General features: G+C 39.7%; 1 protein-coding gene across 2 annotated transcripts in view; it reads left to right on the forward strand.

The window, feature by feature from the left end:
- The window catches only part of PLCB4 (phospholipase C beta 4), a 160,951-nt gene that overhangs the window by 75,031 nt on the left and 59,286 nt on the right, over positions 1-26,634 (forward strand). For both annotated transcript variants that reach the window (XM_028499284.2, XM_007109072.3), the window contains exons 11-22: positions 1,102-1,312; positions 2,306-2,399; positions 5,498-5,577; positions 6,114-6,198; positions 8,744-8,834; positions 10,797-10,892; positions 15,670-15,770; positions 17,865-17,900; positions 19,966-20,107; positions 20,743-20,827; positions 21,163-21,287; positions 23,164-23,215. In XM_028499284.2, coding sequence (XP_028355085.1) covers positions 1,102-1,312; positions 2,306-2,399; positions 5,498-5,577; positions 6,114-6,198; positions 8,744-8,834; positions 10,797-10,892; positions 15,670-15,770; positions 17,865-17,900; positions 19,966-20,107; positions 20,743-20,827; positions 21,163-21,287; positions 23,164-23,215 — 1,198 coding nt within the window. The remainder of the gene's footprint in view (positions 1-1,101; positions 1,313-2,305; positions 2,400-5,497; positions 5,578-6,113; positions 6,199-8,743; positions 8,835-10,796; positions 10,893-15,669; positions 15,771-17,864; positions 17,901-19,965; positions 20,108-20,742; positions 20,828-21,162; positions 21,288-23,163; positions 23,216-26,634) is intronic.

Consider the following 26,634-nt stretch of genomic DNA (forward strand, 5'->3'; position numbering starts at 1 on the left):
ACACACAAATTTTTACTGCAGTTCGTTTAGTTATAAATAGAAATGACCTAAATATCCATCATCAGAATGATGGATAATGAATTGTGGTATATTCACATATGGACTACTTTACACTCTACAAACTGCATACTTCTACTATACATTACTCAGTGAAAAATAAATGAACAAGAGCTACTTATACTAACTAGATAAGTCACAAGAAAACAGGAAAAATGGCAAGCTGCAAATGCAAATAATGGGGTAACTTTTATATAAATTTTAAAATAGTCAAAACTACCTATTTTTTGGATAAATGCATATAAAGTTACAGAACCACTTTGGGAATGTTAAACACAAAAACTAGATCATTGGCTGTCTACCTAGGAATAAAAAGATGGAATTGAATGGAAATGTGGTGGGGCACACAGGGTGCTTCATGGGCATCTGTAATTATGCATTTCTTTAAAAAATGCAAAGCAAATAAAGGAAAAGGTTTAAGATCTAACAAGGCTGTGGTGTAGATCCAGGGCTGTGTATCCTGCTATTATCTGTACTTTTCTGTAAGCTTGAAACCAGCCTGTAACTTGGAAATGCTTAAGTAAATGCAAGAAGCTGATAGTTGATGGTTGTTGATGGTTGTTGATGGTTGACAGGGTAGGGGAAGATGCAGAAATATTGACACCGGCCCTGTCCCATGTCACAAAGGTGTGACTGAGATGAGTGGTGGCTCTTGGGTTCACGTTTCAATGACCACTGAATACTCATCTCACTGGTCCCATATCCTACTTTTTAGATGAAATAGGAAAATGGAATTATTTGAATCCAGAGAGGCCACTCATCCCTTCTCCAATCTGGCTCCTGGTGCTGCACTTTTGAACTTAGGGAACTGACTGTTTTGCCATCATGGATGTGAAAGCAGATGCCTCCTATTTGTGGAAAGCATTAGATTACTTATGCAACGCGGGTACTTCGTTCAAGTTCTGAAAGATGAAGGTTCTTGGGAAAGAGACTATGAAGAAGTTTTTACTCCTCCTGTTTAAGTTGCCTCAGATGTCATGAATAAAACATGAGATGTGTATCTTCAGAGCCATAAGTCTACCATGATATTCCTTTTCCCCCCAGGCCAAATATCAAGTGATGGGTTTTGCAGATACCTGATGTCAGATGAAAATGCCCCAGTCTTCCTAGATCGCCTAGAGCTTTACCAAGAAATGGACCACCCTCTGGCTCACTACTTCATCAGCTCTTCCCACAACACCTATCTCACTGGCAGGCAGTTTGGTGGGAAGTCTTCAGTAGAAATGTACAGACAGGTCCTCCTGGCTGGTTGCAGGTCAGAAATTCAAGACACTGTTTCTTCTTTGGATTTGATGCTCTTCAATTGAATTTAGTTTTCTCTGAAAAATAGGAAGTAGCATTCAGAGTGAAAAGGACATTTGTCTTTCTCTTTAATGGATTACGATGGCCATTTAACCTTGAGAAAGGAAAATTGGTATCTGTTCCAGAAAGGTCTAGAGTCCTCCTATGGGTCAAAAGATGTTCTTTTTTTTTTACTGTAAATTTAAAATATTCCCCCAACATTACCAAAAAAATAGTATATTTTAAGAAGTCATGCCAAGTTTCCTGTTGGTCCTAGGCACTTGCAAATTTAGCTTTACTTAATGTCCAAAGTTCTAAAATTTCATTCTCAGACAATAAAGATTATTTTAAATGGCTTTAATTTTACAGAAATTGGAAAATATTTGAGGTTTAAAATATGGTGAAAATGCTGAAAGTGAAAAATAAGAAATGTAGTTACATTAGGATTGTTTTCTTGATTGTCGATGACCAATACTTAATTTTTCAACTCACCATTTTCTGTGTGTATGGAAATATGTTAGAAGACTTTAACTACATCACTACATCTGTTTCTGAAAACTTAAATATGAGTCACTGAAACAATGAGAACATTTTAATTTATGGCCAAAGTAACATCATCCCACCTACAAAATTTTTACAGTATTCATACATCCTCTAAAACCCAGCCCATATCTAAATTTCCCCAGTTGTCCCCAAATTATCCTTTATTACAGCTTTATCACAACTACGATTTCATCCAGAACCTCACTGCTTGTTACATCTCTTGTCTCTCTTAATCTCCGACAGTCCCTTTTTGATGACACCAACCTGGTGCGATTTTAACCTGCATCCTCCAAAAAATGATCGTGTTACTTCCTTCATTACATTTTCTACTTCTATAGAAAACAACTTATTCTGATGTCTTTTCATTTGTACACACACTGTTTTATTGTAAAGGTTCAATATTGGTAAATCACAATGTTTCTAGATGTGTTGAACTTGACTGTTGGGATGGAAAAGGTGAGGACCAAGAACCAATAATAACTCATGGAAAAGCAATGTGCACAGATATCCTTTTTAAGGTAAGTGTTTTGTTTTTTTTTTTCATTGAAGTATAGTTGATTTACAATGTTGTATTCATTTCTGCTGTATAGCAAAGTGATTCAGTTATACATATATATACATATTCTTTTTCATATTCTTTTGCATTATGGTTTATTATAGGATATTGAATATAGTTCCCTGTGCCATACAGTAGGACCTTGTTGTTTATTTTATATATAGTAGTTTATATCTGCTAGTTCCAATCTCCTAATTTATCCCTCCCCACCCCCTTTCCCCTTTGGTAACTGTTAGAAACAGACTCACAGACATAGAAAAACTGTTTCATAAATAATTTCATTTGTGTCATATTTTAGATTCCACATATAAGTGATATCATATGGTATTTGTCTTGCTCTTTCTGACCTACTTCATTCAGTATGATAATCTCTAGGTCCATCCATGTTGCTGTAAATGGTGTGATTTCATTCTTTTTTATGGCTGAGTAGTATTCCATTGTGTATATATGTACCACATCTTCTTTATCCATTTCTCTGTCGATGGACATTTAGGTTGCTTCCATGTCTTGGTTATTGTTAATAGTGCTGCTATGAACATTGGGGTGCATGTATCTTTTTGAATTGGAGTTTTTTTCCGGATATATACCCAGGAGTGGCATTGCTGGATAATATGGTAGCTCTATTTTTAGCTTTGTAAGGAACCTCCATACTGTTTTCCATAGTGACTGCACCAATTTACATTCCCAACCACAGTGTAGTAGGGTTCCAAGGTAAGTTTTAAAATTACCCCACCATTGCCTTTTCCAAACTATTGCGGAAACAGAGAGATGGAGTGGAGAAAACAAATTATTCATCTTCTCAAGCATCTTACCTTTATATTCCTTTCTTCAGTTTTTCAGAGAAAGTCAAGAAAAATGTTTTCTCCACTTAATATTTCCTTCATCCTACTTTTTCTGCTTTCAAATGGTGACGGTGCCATATAATGAGATTTCTCTAGCAGAACCTCCCTTGTTCCACTTACTTTAAAAACAGTCTTTCATTTTCTTATCTATTTTTGTGCTTACTTACTTTGCATTTTTTCTGAAGGACTTTCAAAGTGGAATAAAAAGATATATAGAATACAGGAAATAAAATAGATTATAAATAGTGCCTATATGGGTAAGAAAGTAAGATAGTGAGATTAGAGTTTTATGAATGCTTGTCAAGAAATCCTATAAACTTTCAAGCCATACCACAAATTGGGCTCCAAACTTTTTTGAATTCAGTGCAAGGAGAGAAACATGATGATTCACAGGATTCACAGGATTTGTAAAATGCATACAGAGTAGTTAGTCCAGAGAAGCACAGTTTTTCCCAGTATTGATACCAGATAGAAGTCAGCCCCCGCAAGATCCTCACAGAATGTAATCTACACTTTTATAAATTGGATTTCAGTCATGGCCTTTTGGTGATCTCTATGTACAATTTGAAGGTTGGTTTATTAGCAAGTTCCTCAATATGCTCCAGTGATGTCCTGCCAAAAGACAAGTGAAAAAATGAAATTCTGTCATTGGACAATATGTCAAGTACGTCAACCTCTGTCAGTTTCGAATAACTCAGGAGAGTTATTTCAGCCTCTGGATCAGTGGTTCTCAACTCTGCCAACATGTGGAAAATCACTGGGGTTGTTTTGTTTTTTTAATAGATTTATTTATTTTATTTACTTATTTTTGGCTGCGTTGGGTCTTCGTTGCTACGTGCAGGCTTCGTCTAGTTGCAGCGAGTGGGGGCCACTCTTTATTGCGGTGCACAGGCTTCTCACTGTGGTGGCTTCTCTTGTTGCGGAGCACAGGCTCTAGGCACGTGGGCTTCAGCAGTTGTGGCTCACCGGCTCTAGAGCACAGGCTCAGTAGTTGTGGCGCACGGGCTTAGCTGCTCCATGGCATGTGGGATCTTCCCGGACCAGGGATCAAACCTGTGTCTCCTGCATTGGCAGGCAGGTTCTTAACCACTGCACCACCAAGGAAGTCCCACCGGGAGTGTTTTTAAAAACAGACACCTAGACCCTAGACCCGTGACCCTCCATGCATATCACTCCTCTTACCCAAGATGTTGGTGAGTTTTGAACATCAATGAATTCAAGATTACATTTCCTGAGAAGTACCAAGAGTATGTTCAAGTGGGAAGCCATGAGTTTGCATAGCCACCAAACTGACAGCAAGGGTTGACATCATTTTTTATAGAATTAAGGATCCTAATAGGGAAGCTTAATAAAGGAGGTTCTTCCCTCTCAGCTTGGAGGTGAGCAAAGAAGAAACCATGGGCAGAGCCAAGATTCTCCTAAAGGAGTAATTCTAGGTCAACTCAAGTGGATAATCAAGGTCACTTGGGAAGTGACTCAAGGCATTTTCGCCTAAGAAGAAACTTCAAGCAAGAATAGCTAAAGGACCACCTGAGCCATAAGAATGTTCAGTAAAATACTCCAAGATTGTCTAGCCCAAGGGCATTATTCTCTCCAATGGACTTCCCTAGATAGCTATTGTCAAATATTTTCCCAACTAACAGAATGATGGGACTTGCCCCATGGTTAACTACCAGGGTGATACAAAACAAGGGATATTGCAAATGTCACATCGATTCACAGGAGTCTTCATTGAATTAATGAAATTTAGCCCAACTCTGGTGCCAAAAGGCAGAGGAAAGTCAATAAAAGCTTCTAACAGTCCTGAGGTTATTACCAACACATTTCTCCTCGTGGCAAGAGGGGAAGGAGAGGGGCCTGCTGTGAAAATCTCTGTGCAGAAAGCTCACCTGCTCCTCAGTGAGAAAGGTGAGCTCTGAACCCATCTTGGCAGATTATCGAGCAAGGAACTGCACTGCCATTTAGGTGAAGTGTCTTGTCAGTTACTAGCACCCTAATTTTGGAGAAGTAAAAGTAGCTTTGAAAAAAAGTGTCATTAACCATGAACTGTGCCTGGGTCTAACCACAGGGGACTCAGTCTGTAGCAGTAAATGGGTTCTCCAGGTCTTAATTGCCAAAACTGACTTTCTGAAAAGCTCAAATTAATAGTCTCCAGTTGGTTTCAGGTACCTTAATTTTTTTTTCTCTCCTCTCTCATTAACACTCTTTATCTTTAAAGGATGTTATTCAAGCCATCAAGGAAACTGCATTTGTCACATCTGAATATCCTGTAATTCTCTCCTTTGAAAATCACTGCAGGTATAATGATTCATTCTACTCCAAGTCTCTAAGTGTTGTTTCCTAATCCCCATTCCCCACCCCTGCTCTACATCTTTTTGAATAACCGAATAGTTTCTTTTGTGAAGTGGTAAGTACACATAGTCTTATGGGGGAAAAAAAAAGAGAAGAAACTCAAACCACTACCTCTCAACACTTCCAAAAAAGAAAAAAAAAAAAAAGTCATGTTAATGTGTTTTAGAAATGCTTCCTCTAAACAAAAGGCCAGAGAGCAGGACACCTTGCTCAAAGTTCCGTTGAGTTGGAAGACTTGGCAGTATGTTTGTAGTCAGACTTGATGAACTTGAAAGACACTTTTTATTCTGCTTACCAGCTCTTAGTTTGGGGGCAGAATCGACTTCTTTTTAAACTACACTGGTTAACCCATTAGCATCAAGAGGACAGTCAAACATTTTGCAGAGTGGGAGTTTTTAATCGCTAGGAATGGATGTTTCTTATTCTTATTCTGGACAGTTAATGGATGTTTGAATTTACAAATGTCGGTTCTTTCCCTCTAGCAAATATCAACAGTACAAGATGTCCAAATATTGCGAAGATCTATTTGGAGATCTCCTGTTGAAACAAGCACTTGAATCACATCCAGTATGTATTTTTAGCAAACCATATTTCTAACGTGAATGGATGTGTTTTGAAATTCATTTCTGAAGGGTCAAGTAGTTCTGGAGGACTAATGTTAAAGATCTTCATGTGTATTTCAATTCGTTGGTATGGGAAGCTTCCATTGTGCTTCAGAGGGGTGTGTAGAGAGAGGCACAATGTAAACATCTGGCTCAGTTTAATTCAGAAGATCATGGGGTCTTTATGGCTTCTGAGACCTCTGTCCTAAAATTTCACAAAGTGCACACTGGCCAGGAGTCTAGAGTTGGTGATCATTCTCAAGTTAAGTGACAGGTTAGAATCACCTGGGGGAACCGTGAAACATACCTCTGCCACAGCCCCACTCAGAGATTCTGAAATTGATTCAAGTTCAGCCAGATCGTGGTGTTTTTTAAATGCTCTCCATGTAAATGAAATGTGCAGCCAGGGTTCAGCACCCATGGGAGCCTGTTGCTATGGGAAGTTCCCTGGATCAAGTCCCAGAAGCCTGAAATTCAAGCTCCTAAGTCCAAAATAAACTCTTGGACAATGTTATATGCATGTTTTTGAGCTTCATTTTTACACCTACTAATTCCTCCATCAAACAAAGAATTTTTAACCTGTTCCCCATAGATAGGCTTTGTGGGGTCTGTGAATTCATTCTAATTGCATACAGTTTGCTGTTTTGTATACAGTCATTCCAGAGAGTTCATCAGATTTTTACCAGGATCCATAACCCCCAAGTGGTTAAGATCCACTCTCACAAGATGTTGGGAGTAACAAGAAAGCTACTGGAGTGAAAGTATGAAACACTCTACAGTAGTGAAATATTTTGCCCCACTGTTGATGAGCAGCTGATAAGCCCAAACACGGTAGCACGAAGCAGCAATAGAACATCACCATGACTAAAGGGGCAAGGTGCTCTGTGCTACCTGGGAACACATCAGGTAGTTTAACAGTGAGTTTTGCAGAAGTATATCTTTGGGAACTGAAAAAAATATAGGAGGATATTTGCAGCCTGCTGAAGCTTTGGCTGCAGGGGCCCCGTCTACATCCTGGCAGTGCTTCCTGCTTCCCTGCACACCGGCCTGATCTCCACCGCCAGCACCTGCAGCTGCTGCCTGGGGGGTCGCTCTGGTCCCTGGAGCTCTGCCCACACAGGAAAGTCAGGCCAGAAGTACCAGAGAATTACCACCCCCTGCCCCGTGTTTCCTCATTCCTCAGGAGGGATGACTCCGGGCACATGGTCCCAACTGTCCCCCCAAGTTCCCCAGCGGGATGACAGTGACAACTTGCCTGATAGCACACCCTTCATTGGCTGCATGTCTTTTCTCACTTTCCTACTCCTCTGCTGGAGTTCCCTGGAGCTGCCCCCCAAATAAATTACTGGTACTTTCCTCTTTGTCTCAGACTGATTCTAAGGGAACCTAAACTAAGAAACATCCCTGATTTATTTTATTTTATTTTTTACCTAGGCCCTTTGTTTGTTTTATTTTCTTTGTTAGACTAAGGTGCTGGCTTTTACGGAAAGATCACTGCATTCTTTGTGATGTGCACACACATGAGAGGTTATGGGAAGTATAGGCAATATAAATGAGATTAAAATCTGAACTGTAAGAACTTTCAGTCCTGGAAGGAGGGCACAGGATACAAATGTAAAACTGAAACTAAAAACGATGGCCTGTAGTGTGGTGAATATTTATTGCCAATATCCAGGTGCAAAAGAGATCACTGGGAGTGGACTGGTTACAGCAGGCTTCCCAAAAGGAGCAGAATTTCGGCAGAGGGTTTCATTTGAGTCAGGACTGACATAGGAAGGCACAGTGCCTTGTGTGTACAAATAGTATAAAAATTAGTTTGGAAAATGAGTGGACACGTGGAAGGGTAGGTGGGTATATAGATGGATGGTGGGGGGATGGGGAATGGATGACTGGATATAACACAGTTCTGTGGATCAGAAGTAATCGAATAAAGGAACATCCCCTTTGCAGACATTAATCCAAGCCAATGAAACCATAGTAGAGGTCAGATTTCAATAATTAGGTCCACTTCCTTCTTAATTCTCTTATTGAACCCACAAAGCCACAATCCCAAGCATTGAAGATGGATCACCCTACTGAGCAGACCAGCTTACTGTACAGCCCAACACTTGGGGGGGTTCGGGAGCCTCTTGACTTTGCCTGGGAGGGCACCTCTGACCCCAGCTGACCCCATCACCTCTTGTACTTTACCAGGTACTTAAAGGGGGCAAGGTCTGGGGTTGAGCTGGACCCCTTTCCCCAAGACCACTGTAGGTCAGACCCCACTCCCTGGGGAAGGTGGAGCAGCTCTGCAATCCTCTAGAGACCCTGTGGATGCCAAGTTTGCTGCCTTAGTGTAAGGCAAAGCTCGGGCTAGTTTGGGTTGCGGAATGAAAGTATAAAACTGTGCAGACTGCCATCTAGTGGATGTTGGTTGTGTAACTCACAGGCCTTCTACTCATTCTGGGCTGGGAATGAGAAGGGAGAAGTACGACCCTGTCGTGAATTCAGCCTTTTCTCTTTGTCTCTAGCTGGAACCAGGCAGGCCCTTGCCATCCCCAAATGACCTCAAAAGAAAAATACTCATCAAAAATAAACGGCTGAAACCTGAGGTTGAGAAAAGTAAGTCAAATATGCTCATCTATGGCAGAAGCATACGTATGTTGCATGTTGAGACAATTCAGCTATCTAGAATGAAATATACTTTAACACCATGGATAGGGGAGGAAGCAGGTCTAGTGGTGGTGTTCTATATACTGTGCAGAGCAAAGTTGCCACATTTTTATTCAAGTTTAGGTTCCGCATCAACCCCTTCCTGCAGTGGGAAAACATATTCATATATTCATAGATCAGAATTTGGAGGAGTCCCAAGGAAAGATGAGAACAAAGCGAAAGAAGCATTTTAGAATTTGTCCAGATATAAGGAACTAGCACTTTATCATTTTATACACTCTAAAGACTTCTTTAAAAGCTTCCCTTTGCACTTTTCCCTGTGATATATACATATCTAGGGATCCTAGGTAATACGCGAGTGTGAATGTGTGTTTGGTCAGGCGGTGGGGGGAGATGATTTTATCTAGACATTGCCCCCACTGTGTTTTCCCAGAACATTTTCTTTGAAAATATTTTCTTCCAACAAATCTCTTAGTTCAGTGAATGAATAGCATCAAATATTGGTATGACTGCATTGTGGTTTTCCCCTTGGTTATTCTAAATGAAAATTTTTTAACTATTTTAGCTCCAGTTTATTTTTATTGCAAAAGCAATAATGCCAAAGGAAAATGAAAACAGCAAAGAAAAATATAGTAGCACTAAATTATATATTTTACACACATATACACGTATTAGAGACACATGTACACACGTACACTTTTAACATATACACGCATTTTTAACAAAACTGGGATCATGTTAAATATACTGATTTTTAGTCATTTTTAATTCAACCAATGAAGTATACTCATATCCAGTAGGATATAAATCTACATACTAATTTTAATTCTTAGGTATAAAAATCTTTTTGATTCTAGTGTATGAAACACTGTACAGAATTTATTATGTGGCCTATAGTGTAATTTAAACAGATCCAAGTTGATGGATTTTCATTGCTATGAAAGCAACAATGGTAAACATGTTTGGCTGTTCATTTTGTACATTTATGCAGCCTTCTCCTTGGTACAATTAGAGTTGGTTGGCCAAAGCATGTACACATTTTATATCATATGTATCTAGTTATAGTGACTTTCAGAAAAGTTGTACCAGTTTATACCCTCACTATAATATATGAAGAGTGCCTGTTTCCCAGCGATATTCTTTTTTTTTTTTTTGGCTGCATTGGGTCTTTGTTGCTGCGCTCGGGCTTTCTTTAGTTGCGGCGAGCAGGGGCTATTCTTCATTGCAGTGCGTGGGCTTCTCATTGCAGTGGCTTCTCTTGTCGAGGAGCATGGGCTCTAGGTGTGTGGGCTTCAGTAGTTGCAGCACGCGGGCTCAGTAGTTGTGACACACGGGCCTAGCTGCTCCACGGCATGTGGGATCTTCCCGGACCAGGGCTCAAGCCCGTGTCCCCTGCATTGGCAGGCAGATTCTTAACCATGGCACCACCAGGGAAGCCCCCCAACAATGTTCTTAATGCTGGCTGTTAGGCATCTTTTATATGTGTTCACAACTAATAAAAGAAAAATATTTTTTCCTGAAGCTTTTTCAGTCTCTATTCTGTCACTTCACCATAACAGTCCATACACCTTGGTCTGTGCCAGATGCTCCAGATTTGGGGCTTTTGTTATCAAGCTTCAAATCCTTCACAGGGACTCAGCTGTGACTTCTCAACCTGGGGACCAGGATATGGGGCATTTCCCTCACGTTCCAATAGTGGCTCAGTGTGTATAGATAATAGGGTTGTTGTACTTGCCTTAAGGACTCAAGGCCACCAGGACTAGGGAGACAGTGGCCATGGCTGAGCCTCAGGAGCCTCAACAATAGTTTTCCCTTCCCTTTTCTTTTCCTTCTCCATGTTGATCTTCAAGCCTATTTTATAAGTGATCCAACACCTGTCTCCATCTCCTTCTTGTTTACTTTTAATAACAGAACAGCTTGAAGCTTTGAAAAGTATGATGGAAGCAGGAGAATCCGCTGCCCCAGTGAACATCTTAGAGGATGACAATGAAGAGGAAATAGAAAGTGGTGAGTTGGATTTTTTAAATTAACACATCACAAAAAATACTTTTTAAAATGAGAAAAACATGAATTTTTATCAATGGACCCTTTTACATAACACAACATTCTAATTTCTAATAGTCAGGTACATGTACCAACCTTAATCTTTTGGTATTTTGGGGTATTTTTCCAAATAGTATGACTTAGAATTTACCTGCACACTAGATTTTAGTAGCTTAGTCATCTCCTTTCCTGCTGTGCATTCAGCTATTCAGCAGAAACTCACAGCCAGAGAATCCTTGAAGCACTTGCTGTAGAAGGCCGGGCTTGGAATAAAAAGAACATTTCTGCAGTTCTTTCTCATAAACAAAACCTGAACATCAGTGCTGTTACTGATGACAGCAGTAAGGTGAGTTAAAAGGGAAGGAACCTGGATAGAGACCCTCAGTAAATGCTTGGTTTGTGTGCACTTATAGTGAACTAGAAACTCAAAGCCAGAATTAAACTTTCAAGTTCAAATTCCTTCAAATAACCAGCTCACCAGAATTGCCTATATCTATATATTTACAGGTAGATAATTTTTGCAAAGGCAGCCTGGCTCAAAATATTTTAGTATTTGTTATTAGCTTCTATTTTTACTTTGGCCATATAGCCACAACCATAATCTTTGGTTTTACGTGGGTCATTTGAAAGGTTTGGAATGTTTTTAGAAAATTATTTATTCATTATGTATCATGAGAATTGATTAACAAAATGACATGAGAGTTGATTAACAGAATAGTTTGGACATGCATTGAGTGTCTATTGGTTAGTGCCTTGAATTTAGATAGTGCCTTGGGGCTAAGTAACTTGTAGAAACTCTGTTTTTCATATATACATCTGAAATAGAAGAGTAGATTTTAGGAAAGTTTGACATTATAGGTAACAACCTAAAAGCTGTGAGAATCAACTAATCGTATTCACAACCCCTTAATAAAGACTCCTGACTATGGAAGAGACTTTATGAATGACTAATGTTGCCTGGGAACATGACTAACTTCCATGTGTATTATACGTCCGGGAGGGTCTGGGAGGCCAGAGATACCTGACAGTACTTAATCAATGCCTGTTGTGGTTATCTACTACTGTGTAACAAACCACCCCAAAACACTTTATTATTATCTCTCCTAGTTCTGTGGGTCACCTGGGCTCAGGTTGAGGGCTCTCCCTTTGGTTTCTCATGCGGTTGCCGGCAGATGACATCGGGGGCTAGAGTCATCTGAAGGTTCCACTGGGCCGGGTGTCTTGAGATGGCTCACTCGTGGCTGACAGTTGATGCTGGCTGGCTTTTGGGAGCTCAGTTGACACAAGCACCCGCATGGGACCTCCCCACATGGCTTGGGCTTTTCACAGCATGGTGGCCAAGCTCCTTGACAGAGCGTCCTGAGAGCCAGTGCTCCAACAGGCAGAAAACAGAAGCTGCTAAACTGTTTAAGAGCTGTGCTTGGAACTGGCACATTATCACTTCCTCTATATTTTATTCATCCAAGCAGTCTTAGTTAGGGCCCACCCACATTCCAGGGGGTGGGTGAGAGGCAAGATCACGTTGTAGAAGAATCAGTGGGAAGCTGATATTATTGCAGCTGTCTTTGGAAAATACAGTCTGCCACATTGCTTATTATATTATTTCATATTTTTTGCAAATAATAAACCCAAACAAGATTTAAGAATAAAATCTTGAAAGGAGTATACTGAGTTGGCCAAGAAGTTCGTTCAGGTTTTTCCATAACATCCTATGGAAATTTGGCCAACCCAGTATTTCAAAAGATCAATAAAATACTTCTAAAATTTGAAAGTCTGAATATTATATAAAAACTGTCCCTTAACTTAGGTTAAGTTTCATAGATGATAATCAAACACAGGTAAGGTGTTACTAGATACTCTAATCCAGTAAAACAAACTGAAGAGTAATGGAATACATTAAGAAAAATCATAATAATAATAACTACGATTTTTGTACCAACTGTGGATTAGGTACTTTACATCAATTCCTCATCTAATCTTTATGCAGCCAAAGAAATAGGTATTATTATACTAATTTTTCAGATGAGGAAACTGAAGCTTAGAGTGGTAACATATGTTACATGCAATCCCACAGCTGGTAAGCAATGCCACTAAGATTCAATCCTAGAATTGCCTTGAGTCCAGTGTCAAGACCTTCTGTACCTTACAATATTGTCCTTCTAATGTATAGGAATATAAAGAGAACATAAATATGCAAAATCATTGGTAAAAATATTTTTCTTTATAAAAAGGAGAAAAAATATAAATGATGTGAGACAAAAATGTGAAGTTTCCTGAACATACACACATTAATCTAAAATGAGGGGTCAGCAGGATTCCACTTACTGTCCTTAAGGGTACTTTCCCAACTTTTATGAAAATGCTAATTATTCCTATAGACAAAATAAATTTGCCTCTAGTGATTCCCATGTTATTCCAAAATGTTTGAGATAGAATTTTGATTGTTCTAACAGAAATATATGGGTTCATATGCACCTGAATTTCTCTCTAAGGCCATAGAGGTTTCTGCTATACCAGTTACATATGTGAGTCTCACATTTCCTCAGTCATACTTGACTTCAGCTCTGGTCAACCAGTTGGCTGTAATTACCCTGCTATCACAGTATGATCCTACTATACCTGAATGACTGGAGTCTCTCATTTAAATACTTCAACACAGCAGGCAAGAGGAAACCAAGCATAGTTCAAGAGGGCAGGCCTGCCTGGAGGCTGTAGAAAATAGAAAAGGCTCTCAGTCAGTGGAAGTGTGTGCCCAGTCATTAGGCTGGATGTAGATTCAGACAAACAGTGGGTAATAGCAACATTGTGTGTGGTTGTGGGTGTGTCTGTGCATACATACACACTCAGGAGATGCTAACCTTTAGTCATACAACCCTTTTAAAACAGTTACTAAGTCTCTCCCCCTTCTATGGGGTATACCCCTGGAAATTCAAGTCGTTTATATCTGGCTAAGCAGGTTAGACTAGATATAAAATTGAAATTCAGTAGTGATGGTGGGAGATTTCAAAATCTTGGTTACAGACTGTAAGTCACGAAAACCCAGTGTCACATTAAGAGCATTGGGCTAAGAAGCCTGAGAAATCTAGGTTCATATTCTAACTCTGTGACCTCAGACAAGTCAAATTATATCTGTGAATCTATTTCCTTTAAAGTGAAGACACTGGACTAGATTCTTTTAAGACCTCTTTCAGCTTCTCAAATCCTTTTTTCTTGCACAAGGCCTATATGACCTACTTTAAAAAAAAAAATCATCTGCCTCCAGAATACCCCCTCATCAGAATATCAGTTCCAGAAGAGGAGGGTGTCTGACTCGTTTCCCTTACCTTTTTCTCTTCCCTGGAATAGCACTTTGCAAAAAGCAATCTAAAATTCTGAATCTAAGACACCGTCAGTTGAAAGGCACTACTATTTTATTGACTAAGAAAGAAAACTGCTTCCAGTGAATCGTAAAATGCCATCGATTAAAGGATACATTGCCATATTAGATATATTACAGTGTGGGGGAAAAATGCACCTTAGAATTGGTGAAAGTTTTTCATTTACTCCTGTTCTTGAATTCTCCTTTCCACCTTTTAAACATACTTAAAACAAAAAAAATGTCTGATTCTTATGGGTCTGTTCACCTCCCTCAGAAATATTTTCACTGTTTTTTTTTAATAGTAAAGGTCCCTCATGCCCAGTATAGTGACAGTGTGGATTTGTGTTGGCTTATCCTGTGGCCTGTGGGTGTCTCCTGATCCTGGCTAGTTTTTAGGCAAATTCCTGGGAGCCCCTGCAGGATGGACATCATGGGAACACAGATCTCACACCAGCATGTGCCTAATTTTCCAACGTGCAATCCTTTTTCCACCTACAGCCTTGGATGGATACCAGGGTTCTTGTCATTTCCTGGACTGGTGGGCTGGGTGATGGCATCTGTGCCTCCCTATATAGCCAGGCCAGGCTCCTGGATCACCAGCTTGACTTAGCACCCACTTGCTGCTCCCTTCCCTCCATGAGCCCAAGGAATGATTTCAGAGTCTTTTAAACCGCAGCCAGATTTGGCAAATGATTTACAGGAGCAGTAAGTCCTTCCAAGCTCTATCTTTTTTATATCACACCACTCCCGGCCACAAGTTATTATATCCATAAAATTCAAGTGGACATTTTTGACTCTTTTTCAGAATTATCAAATGTACTTTCCTTCTCTTGTATCTTTTTTTTTTTCCTCTGGGTGTCATAGAGGATCAAAATACCCTGTTATGAGTCACAGATCTTCCTGAGGTGTTTGAGGCTTTAATTTTTAAGGTTAGTATACTGGAATGGAAGTAATCATTCACTTAAGAAAAATTTGCTAAGCATCAATCATGTAAAAACCATGCTAACAATGATTTACTGTGTAACACGAGAACAATATTTGATATCTTGTAATAACCTATAATGGAAAATAATCAGAAAAAAATATATATATAGCGAATCACTTTGCCATACACCTGAAACTAACACAATGCAAATCAGCTATATTCAATTTAAAAAGTCATGCTAGATGCAGGAGAAGTAACAAGATATATCCCTTGACCTTGAGTAGGTAAGAGTTTACTGAGAGTTTAATTTGAAAAAAAATTGCTTATTTAAATGTTCCCATTTTCGTTTCGCTTCCTTCCTCTCTAAAAGTGCTTATATTTTACCCAAGATTATGGAGGAGGCCTGACCCCTTGGTGGTAAGTTGGCTTCATGGATTTTCCTTTTGTCTTTCACACAGCTGAGCAAGAGGAGGAAGCTCACCCTGAATACAAATATGGAAATGAACTTTCTGCGGACGACTTGGGTCACAAGGAAGCTATTGCCAATAGTGTTAAGAAGGTCAGAGTCTTGGTTCCCTTTGCTTTCATGACTTGCAAGAGGTAGCAGCTGTTAGTTATAGCATTTCAGAAATGTGAGGGCCACAAGAGAATAAGTAGCCTGTAATTCCCCTTCTCAATTGGGTGGCCACAATCAATACCCGAACTCGAGGCATGCACAATACTAAGTTAGAGAGGACATTTAAGTGACTCATTAGTCATGCCCAGTGTTGACCCCTACCTCTTTGGCCCATGTCCTTCAGATGTTGTTATTTATTGCATTATTATAGGTGAGCAGGGAGAAAACAGCAGCACCCCAGCAGCAAAGGTTAACCTATTCAAATCATCAGGAAAATGACCCTGATCACCCCAGCAAGGCCTCATTAGAAAACCAGTCCTCCTCGTTGATACCTCGTCTCCCTCTTAATGTAGAATAAGCCTAAAAATATTTCCATCCATCCAACCATTCAGCCAAAAAAATAGTAACTGTGTACGCACTATGTGCCAGGCACTTTATAGGCCATAACAACACAGAAGGGTCAAAATACACTTGGCTTCTGCCCTCATGGAGGTGATAGGCTGATGGGAGTTTATTGGAAGGGGGTGGGAAACAGACAACAAACAAGTAAACAGTCATTTATATGATTACAACTTGTGATAGGTGCTATTACAAAACTAAGAGTGAGTGCTCAGATGGAAAAAAAAGAGGCGGAGAGAATAAAACAAGGAAATGAGAACCCAAAGGATAAAGAGGAACTGGCCATGCACAGGAATAGAAGTGTTGCTTTGCCCAGAGAGGGACCACAGCAGTAGCAACAACAAAGGCAGGGTGAACAGAGTGGGTTGAATGAGAGGTCGAGTGAAACAAGATGAGATTAGACAGCCAGGTGGGAACTGGAGGATGAAGGATGTGATGGGGGCGGGCGGGGGAGGGGGGGGCACGGTGAGAAACTCAAATGCTAATTTAAGTGAAATGTGAAGCCACTGAAAAAGTTTAAAGAAACGGGGCAGTGTAGCCTCACATAATTACCTTTGTTTGTGGGGTAGTGATGTGTGTGTGTGTGTGTGTGCACTGAGAACATTTGAGATCTGCTCTCTTAGCACCTTTTGAGTATACAATACAGTCTTACTAACTGTAGTCACCATGCTGTACGTGAGAGCCCCGGAGCTTATTCCTCTTATAACTGGAAGTTTGTACATTTCCCCCACCTGCTATCACTTGGCAAAGTGGTTGATTTTTTTTAATACTATTGAGGGATTGAGTAAGAAGATGCAAGAGTCGTTGGCCTAGGAGTCATTGGCGACCTTGAAAAAAGGAGTTTCAGTGCGGAGGTTGGGACCCCTGTAGCAGACAACTTTGAGTGAGGAGACACTACACTTTTGGGCAGTTTTGCTATAAAGGGGAGCTGGTGGCTAAAGGGAACCGGAGGAGTCCAGGGAGTATTATTTTTAGGGTGAATGAATTTGGAGTGATAAATGAATTCCTGGACGTAGGTGGGATCATGGTGATGTGAGGGTGTGGTCTTTGATGGGAGCAGTGATACTTGATCATTAAGACAGAGGATGAAGATGCGGGTAGGCGTATGCCTTAGGTGCTAAGAAAATGGAAGCAAATTTGTCTGCTGAACGAAGCCAAGGGAATACTGCCATTACCCCTACCTTTTCCAATATAGAGAATTGCAGCTACTTTCAGACTAATAGATGCCTACTAAGACGCAGCGCTTACCTTTATGCTGCCTTTATCAACACAAGACATGAGTGTTAAATAGCTGAAGAGTGACCCTTTACATACCAGAGGAGGTGGCCACATCGATTATTTCCCAAGCCCCATCACTAAATCATGTACTAAATTACCATAAGGAAGCATCAAAATAGGCGAAGACTATCAACAAAGAAGGGAGATAAGCTTTTATGGTGTGAAAGAGAGCTATGCCATGATATCTTTTCAGTTCTCACTTTATCTATGGCTTTATGTTACCAGTAATTTCCCATCTTAACAAATAAATAGAATAACAAGTGTACATGAATTTATTTAAATATCTACATATGTATGGCTAGTAAATTTGGAATTTTGCCCTTTAGAGAGGTAAATTATTTTTATCTTTCTCTAATTTAGGCTTCAGATGACCTTGAACATGAAAACAACAAAAAGGTAACAAAATAATTTCATTGTGCATTTTATTTTCATTATAAGACACAGTACATGGGCCTCTAATATTGAACATTTTATACTAAGTGTTGTTACTCTATCTTCCCCCACCCACTGCCCCATGAAATATCAGACTGTTTATAGGTATTATAGGTATAATATTTACATGCTCAATGCATCTACATATGAGTCTTCAAAAGAAAGAATTAATCACAGTGATGAAATGATTATATCCTGATAAAATCACAAAACAGAGGGCAGGCAAATAAGATAATTTTCCTAAAAATAAGTGTTTAGTGCAATTAGGCATTTTCGTAGTTGGAATTTGAGATTTCATTCCTAGAATAAGAGTACATAATCATCAACACACTGAATTTTAAAATAAAAATCACCTATAGGTCAACAAATTCATATAATAGTAAAATGGGAAGGGGATCTTGGTTCTGACTATATTGACATTCTGAAAAATTGTCAGTTTCACATTGTACACATCCTAGGAGTTTTATCTAACATTATTCGACGTTGATTTTATTGTAAGGAAAGTAAAGTTACATTTTTAGTTTCTTTTATCCTCTTCACGGTTCATGATATCAAAGTGGTCATTTTTAGTAAATGTATGTGGTTTATTATAGTAGTGAGATGCAAAAATTTACCTTGTCATTTGATTCCCACACTTCAGAGCTTCAGAAGATACTATCTTGTTGTGTATGGGGTCTTATCTTATTTGGAGTAAAACCCTATCTTCTTACTGTCTAAATATTGTTTGGAATAATTCTGGTTAAGTCTGATCCCGGTCTTCTCCCAAGATATTTGTGAAATTCTCTCCTACTAGAATTTCGTAAGGTATTGGGGTCAACAAAGGACAGGTTGACCTGTGATCACTGATATTTATTAGCTAAGTAGCTGTGACCAAGTTATTTTAATCTTTAAGGACTCAGTCTTCTCATGTGGTCAGTGGGTCAGACTCTAATCCTTGCTACACATGATAACTGACAGTAACGAGGTTGTCATGCAGGGACTCAGGCCAGTACCTAGCTTATGGTATGGTGTTACTTATTATCATTAAACACATAAGAAAGGAATTAGACATGCCTCTGCCCTTATTTGGGGAGTCAGGATATATGAAAAATTTATTTTTTAAAAATCCCAAGTTACATTCTTTGATTATTTATCTCAGACTTTTACTGGTGCAATCAGTTTGATGATCTAGAATGTTAATTTATCAGATAAACAAATGGCCTGACCATCTTTTTAACCAATGAATTGATTCATGTGAGTCAGCAGTTCATTCCTCAGTATCAGTCTCAACTAAATGTTGATCACTTTTGAAGGCGTTATTTTTGTTGTTGATTTTGTTGCTTTTGTTCTGGTTTACTATGAAACAAACTACAATAAGTTGTTTCTCTTTGCCTCTATGCAGAGCAATGCAGTTTTAATAGGTCCTTTATAGTAGGTTCTCACATTAGTTTAAGAATAAGCATTTTTTTTAATACCATAAACCATTTATGTATGTGGCTTGGTTTCCAAAGCAGTGTTAAACAAAGTGTGGTTCCCCAGACCACCCATATCATTAGCACTTGGGAACTAGTTAGAAATGCCAATTATTGGGCCTCACCCCAGACTCGCTTTATCAGAAACTCTGAGAGTGGATCCCCGGAATCTGTGATCTAACAAGCCTAGATTTACACTAAAATTGAAGGACCACTGTTTTTGACGTTATGCCCCAATTTGTGAAATTATGAATGTTAATACCTGCTATACATCTTTCATAGCATTGCTCTGAACTTCAGTATAGTTTCCAGAATAAAGTCCTTTGAAAATCTAAAAATTGTCCCCCAAATGTAAGGTAAACTTCATATTTTACTATTATCTCCATTTGCATTATTTGGAGCTACAGTGGACATTAACTTTTAAAGTTATCCTTTAGTTAGCATAACTGAGGAAGAAAGAAGTCTTTATCTTTCAATCTGTGTGTGTGCAAATTGTCGCTAGTGGGGCAGCCTGAAGCATAAATCTGAGAGTCCTGCTGAAGTCACTGACGTGCATATTCCCTTTGTTGTGCTCATAGGGCCTGGTAACTATAGAAGATGAGCAGGCATGGATGGCATCTTATAAATATGTAGGCGCTACCACTAATATCCATCCATATTTGTCCACAATGATCAACTATGCACAGCCCGTAAAGTTTCAAGGTTTCCATGTGGCTGAAGGTAACACGAAAGGTTAAATGCTATGGCCTTTTTTGTCTGCTTTTCTTACATTATTCTGTGAGCTGTGATCTGACTTGCTGCCATTTTCTTTTCTGGGCACGTGGGCTGTTCCATCTCACCTTATTTTCACTGCATAGACCACGTACTGACATGTCCTTGGCATGCGGGGGCCTTGTGTTGTCATTCCCTACATCGTCCACAAGGTGGCTCTGACAGACTATGGATTTGGTAGCAATCCAAGAGCTTAGCCTCTTGCATTAGATATACTTTTATAAGACTGCTTTCTGTCGAAAGCTGGTCTCCAAAAACGTATCAAGTATTTTCAGACTTTTCATAATTATTTCTGGACTGGAGAAGCTATCATCCTCATTGAAAATACATATTTCAGGGGTGGCTGTGAATGGCAATTGGTATACACATAATTGATTTAATGACTCCAAATTTAATTCATCACACTTTTCTTAAGTCAGCCATCTTCATCCGCAGGATGTTAATGAAATTAGGAGCTACTGATATAGTAAGGAAACATCTGCCTCCAAGGCCTCATGATTCAGGGTGTAATTATATTTATCACTTGTCTTTCTGTGAGGGTTTGATGGCAGGGTTTCTAAGTGCATCTTTGCTTTCCTTTACAGAACGCAATATTCATTATAACATGTCTTCTTTTAATGAGTCAGTTGGTCTAGGCTACTTGAAGACACATGCGATTGAATTTGTGAAGTATCCTTATGTATTACGTGGAATAAGTGGTTGGTGAACTTTGGGTTTGGCAGGAATCTCTAAAATAGAAAAATGGCTAATATATTATTGTGGTTGTAGAACTAATAAAATAATGTATGTGAAAGACCACAGCAGCTGGGGAAACCTGCCCAAATGTGGATTGTTTTTATAATCCACATGGTAAACTGTGATTTTTCTCTTAAGCATCCTTTATATGTGTGAAATTTGTTCTCTGTTGTCACATGTGTGTCATTGTTGATCTAGATCTTCATTGTTTTAGCTCCTTGTCACTGCTGGGATACTCTTTTTGCCATTTTCCTTAATATGTTACACAGTTATAACAAACGGCAAATGAGTCGCATTTACCCCAAGGGAGGCCGAGTCGATTCCAGTAATTACATGCCTCAGATTTTCTGGAACGCTGGCTGCCAGATGGTTTCGCTGAACTATCAAACCCCAGGTAGGAACTGATGTCCAGTGACCTCGAATTCCAGGAGAACGCTTTGACAGGACAGTACCAACAGTTGCCATCAGTTGGCTGTGGGCATTTTTTTTCATGGAAGCAGACATATGGCAACACAATGTGTTGTTGGATTTTTAGAATGGTGAGAAATTAAAAATGCAAACTAGAGCAATAAAACAATGGTAGAAGATAATAGATTTTGATTTCAATTGAATATCCTTTTGGAAATGCCATGACTAATCTGCTAAACATTGTCCCTTTTCCCAAAATATGTCTAATTTTTCTTCTTTTTGGATCAAACGTACCTTCTTGTCCAGAGACAGAATGAAATGAGAAGTATTTGAGCATCTTTGTACAGTAACTATGACTCATTTCTCCTTGGGAAAGTACCCTTCCCACTGTTAACATTCAGCAGGAGATCAGCAAAATAGTGGCATCTCACCATAAAAGTGCAGAATATTATAGAGTAGATTCTGCTAAAATGGTGTTTAAGGAGTTCTATACCCTTAGAGGTACTAATGTATAACTTGTTCCTCGAAAGTGTATTCTGAGACAAGTTTCCAGTATATAATCTTTTTTTTTTCCCCTGCAAAGAGAGCGGTCAATTTTTGTGAATGCATAAACAAAATTTGTAAAGTTTTCAAAGTTTGCTTAAGGGCCTAGGATTGCAATTAAAAATAGGAAAATAATAGGCTCTAGTTACTCACCTAAAACAGGTGAGAAATATGCCACAAAACCTATTCACTTTCTGTGGTTAATGGCACAACATGGTCCTTAATATTGGTTAAAAAAAAACAACAAAACACCTTTCTTGTTCTGTTCTTTGCTCTATGACGGTACCTCCCATGTTACCCAACTTGGGGGACATTTTCTTTTTCAAGTCCATCCACCATATTTTGTGAATCTCAATCCATCTTGCTCCCTACGATCTGTACTGATCGAAAGGTCCTATGACTTGCATCCCTTTGGCGTGAATGTGACCTGACTGTGTTTCCCACCCCTTGGTGATGCTACCTCAGTGATCAGGAGCTGGATTCAAATTTCTGCTCCACATCCCTAACAGTGCTCACTCTGCTAAACTATGACCAGGTACCAGCACAACCCTGGAGTGTTTCTAACAGAGACAAAGTAAGATTAAAAGGCACTGCTGATTTTACTTACTTAAAAAGGGGTCACGTTTTATTCTTTGTTGTCAGTGACTCCGTTATATGTATTAAATGATCCAAAGGCAGCTTATGATCTAGGTCAGCTTATGTTGTATTCTATAATGTTAGGTTTAATCACAGCACCTTGAGAAGAAAAAAAAATCCATCAGCTGCCCATTTCTTTTGCTGATGAAAAGAAAGAAGATTGTGTTTGCCTGCAAGAGAAAAACCATAAGCCATTCCCTGCCACTAGACCCCACTAGAAGAATTCTCCTGAAGTCACCTTAAGTCAATTTTTACATGATACTTACCTAGTTTATTTTTTATTTTAATCGAGTTTTATATTCACATGACCCTACTGGGTATGTCCAGCGTACCCTTCCTCTGGGGTGGTAAGGCACATCTCCTCTAACTATATATCAGCTTGGACATCTGTACTCTCAACACTAATTCAACAATCATATGACGCATATATTGAATCCAAATTTTAAAGCATTGCCAACATGATCTCTATGAACACAGATTGTTTTGTTTAGTTTAAACACAAGGTCATTTCAACATGGAAGAGAGAGTTGTATGCCTTAAACAGACCCAGAAATACCTTGTGGTGTTAAAAAAAGGCCTTTCAGCCAGGGGTCAGTATCTGATTTCCATTGTTTGAAATCACCCCATCAAGATCTTCTTTGTCGGAGGAGACGAGATGCTAAATTATTTTTGTCTCTTAACAGATTTAGCGATGCAATTGAATCAGGGAAAATTTGAGTATAATGGATCGTGCGGGTAAGTAACGTGATTTAAACTGTAGTCACTGTGTTCCATACTCCATACTACAGCTGTAATGAAACTGTGTCATTTTTAATTAGGAGCTGCTGAATTTAAGCTGGGTTTGAGGGATGGGATAGAAACAAATGAAATCCCCAGGTAAATTACATCTGCAACATACATTCTTCACAGGACCCCTGTTTTACTAAGCAGATTAAAAAAAAAATTAACGACTAGTTAAGCAGTTTATTATACACACTCTAGAGTTTAGTGCTCTCACTTTAAATTCAGTAGCGGAGGTTTTTATAGCTAGGACAGATAATGAATCTGCTCATTTGGACGTCAGCGGTAGACAAAGACATTAAATATGTGTATTTTACATACAACCTAGAGAGGAATGAAGTTGATTTACTATATAATGAAGTCCTAGGTGTCAAGTGGAATTTATTTCAGCTAGGAAGAAGGCTTTGTCCTCTCTTGATGGACATGTTTTGCATGTCTTGTAAATAGCAGTTACCAAAAAATAACACTATAAATGTTGTTCCAGTTACTTAAATAGAGTTCCCTAAAATCTGCAAACCAAGTAGTGAAATAGGAAATATTCATTTCATTTAAACACTGAAAGGTTAAATGAAAATATGAAGTTAACATTCTATACATATGAAAAAAAACTGTGTGGCCATTTTTTTTCTCCATGCAAATGTCCCCAAGCAGCACTGCAGGTAAATAATCACAAACCCCTGCCCAGAGACCTCTAGACTAATCCAATAGAGTACCATCTCATCCCACCATGCTACTGTCAGGATGTTCGTGGCCTCCCTGGTTGGATATTTAATTTCCATCACTAAAAACAGTCAAGATAAAATTTTCAGCAAGTATGGTTTCAAAATGCCCACTCCCACCTCTTCCTGCCCGCCAGTTCACCTACACCCACAGATGACAACCCTGTTACCCAAATCAGGATATTGCAGCTTACAGGATATTTGCCTCTACTGTGTATTTTGAAAGAAATAAAAACTGTACACCTTAAACTAACACTGTGTTATATTTCAGTTATATCTCAATAAAACAGGGGGAAAAAGAAAATTATGGGTCAGAAGAAAACAGCTAAATACACATTTCAGAGGTTTTTTTTTTTGTTTTTTTTTTTTAAGCTACTTCGTTATTTAGTGCAAAGCGTTCAGAACCAGGAGATTGTGTAGGTAAATTGCTGGTTGGACCCCCAGTGGAGGCTTAGGCAATGAGACCCCAGGGGCAGCTGTGGTGCAGGGCGTAAAAGCCCTTGGCTCCAGCCTGACCCGGGTTTGAGCCCTGGGTGCACCACATGCTGTTGTTGCCCTGGGCAGGTGTGTTAGACCCTAAACCTCAATTTCCTGCTGATAGAATGAAGCCGGTAACGCCTGCCACCCTGGGTTTGCTGTGACAGCTCAGTGGGTTTGAACTGAGTCTATTTGAAGTACTTCATAAACTGCAGATTTCTGTGAAAAATTGAGGTTGCAAAAAAGCTTAAGCCCATATGGCCTATCACAGGCAGGAATCACACAAGATTAAAGGAGCGGTCTGCTCACACCAGGCCTGTAAGGAGCCCAAGAGACAGCCCTCATGGTTCACACCTGGCTGTGCTCACTCCCTGAACCTTCCTGTGGCTCATGGATGCCAAAGGAGCTTTTCCTTTCACCTCAGTTGTTTGATGGCTTGTCCTGCCCTGACACGGGGAGGGGAGTTGTTTCCACAACTCCCAGTGTGGGGTCCCAGTGTTACTGAGCCAAACTTGGGTCTGCTCACCCACATGCAGTTAAATCAGTCTACTGACACCACATTGTGGTGAAGGAAAGTGCAGCATTTGTTGTAAGGCCCTATACAGGGAGAACGGGTGGCTAGTGCTCTAAAACCCCTGAACTCCCTGAAAGGTTTCAGCAAAGCATTTTTAAAGGCCACATGATGGGCGCAGGGAGGGTGTCACAGGGCACACACAATTGGGCTTGTGTACAGTTCTCTGACTGGTTGATGGTGAGGTAACAGGGCAGTGTCACAGGGGTTCACATTATCAATCCTTAGGCTCCAGTAGGTCTGGGGGCCACGTGCAAGTAATTAATTTCTTCCATTTGGTGGTGGTTTTAGCATCTGAAAAACTCAGGAAATATGCATCAGATACTATTATCTAGGTACCTCAGAGAGGAGCTAAGGCAAAGGACGCAGCAGAGAAGTCTGTCCCAGGAAGGCCCCTTAGGGACCTGCTCTGTTGCATCAACAGGAGTTCTACGTCTTCACTATGCTTCTTTTCAAGAGTTTCCAATTTGCCATAGTTCACATGCTCAGTGTCTCACCTTCCACACCATTGTGTATTTTAAAATATGTTCATGAGCAAGGATGGTGCTACATTAGCCTGAATTCTGTGCTCATGTGTTTGAGATGATGTGACCAAAAGCTGAAGTCCCATCAGGGGGACTAAAAAATATGATTGTTCCTTGGGGCAGCCTGACTACAAGAGGCGTTAACAGTATTGTTCAGTCTCGTGTCCCCCTGCCCCTTCCCTTTTCCCCACACCCAGCATGGAGGAAGAGGTTGTCACCAACAGGGCAAAGAGAGGCAATCTTTCTCATGAGTGTGCTGTGCCCCTGAGGAGTCATAGCTGGTGGAGATGGGCCAGCCACTGAGCAAGGGCATCTGAGGCACCCGATGGCTTTCACTGCACTACCCTTGTCATTCTCCTGCCCACCTGCGGGGACTTTTAAAGAATCCTTGTGGATTGAGTTACCTGTAGTGAGTGAGGTGGATGGACCTAGAGTCTGTTATACAGAGTGAAGTAAGTCAGAAAGAGATAAACAAATACTGTATGCTAACACATATATATGGAATCTAAAAAAGAAAACATGGTTCTGAAGAACCCAGGGGCAGGACAGGAATAGAGACACAGATGTAGAGAATAGACTTGAGGACACAGGGAGGGGGAAGGGTAAGCTGTGGATGGACCTAGAGTCTGTTATACAGAGTGAAGTAAGTCAGAAAGAGATAAACAAATAGTGTATGCTAACACATATATATGGAATCTAAAAAAGAAAACATGGTTCTGAAGAACCTAGGGGCAGGACAGGAATAGAGACACAGATGTAGAGAATAGACTTGAGGACACAGGGAGGGGGAAGGGTAAGCTGGGACAAAATGAGAGAGTGGCATGGACATACATACACTACCAAATGTAAAATAGATAGCTAGTGGGAAGCAGCCGAAGAGCACAGGGAGATCAGCTCGGGGCTTTGTGACCACCTAGAAGGGTGGGATAGGGAGGGTGGGAGGGAGATGTAAGAGTGAAGAGACATGGGGATATATGTTTATGTATAGTTGATTCACTTTGTTAAACAGTAGAAACTAACTTACCATTGTAAAGCAATTATATTCCAATAAAGATGTTACAAAAATAAAAATAAATAAAAAAT

Source organism: Physeter macrocephalus, chromosome 14 (assembly GCF_002837175.3).
Source record: "Physeter macrocephalus isolate SW-GA chromosome 14, ASM283717v5, whole genome shotgun sequence".
Taxonomy (NCBI): Eukaryota; Metazoa; Chordata; class Mammalia; order Artiodactyla; family Physeteridae; genus Physeter; species Physeter macrocephalus.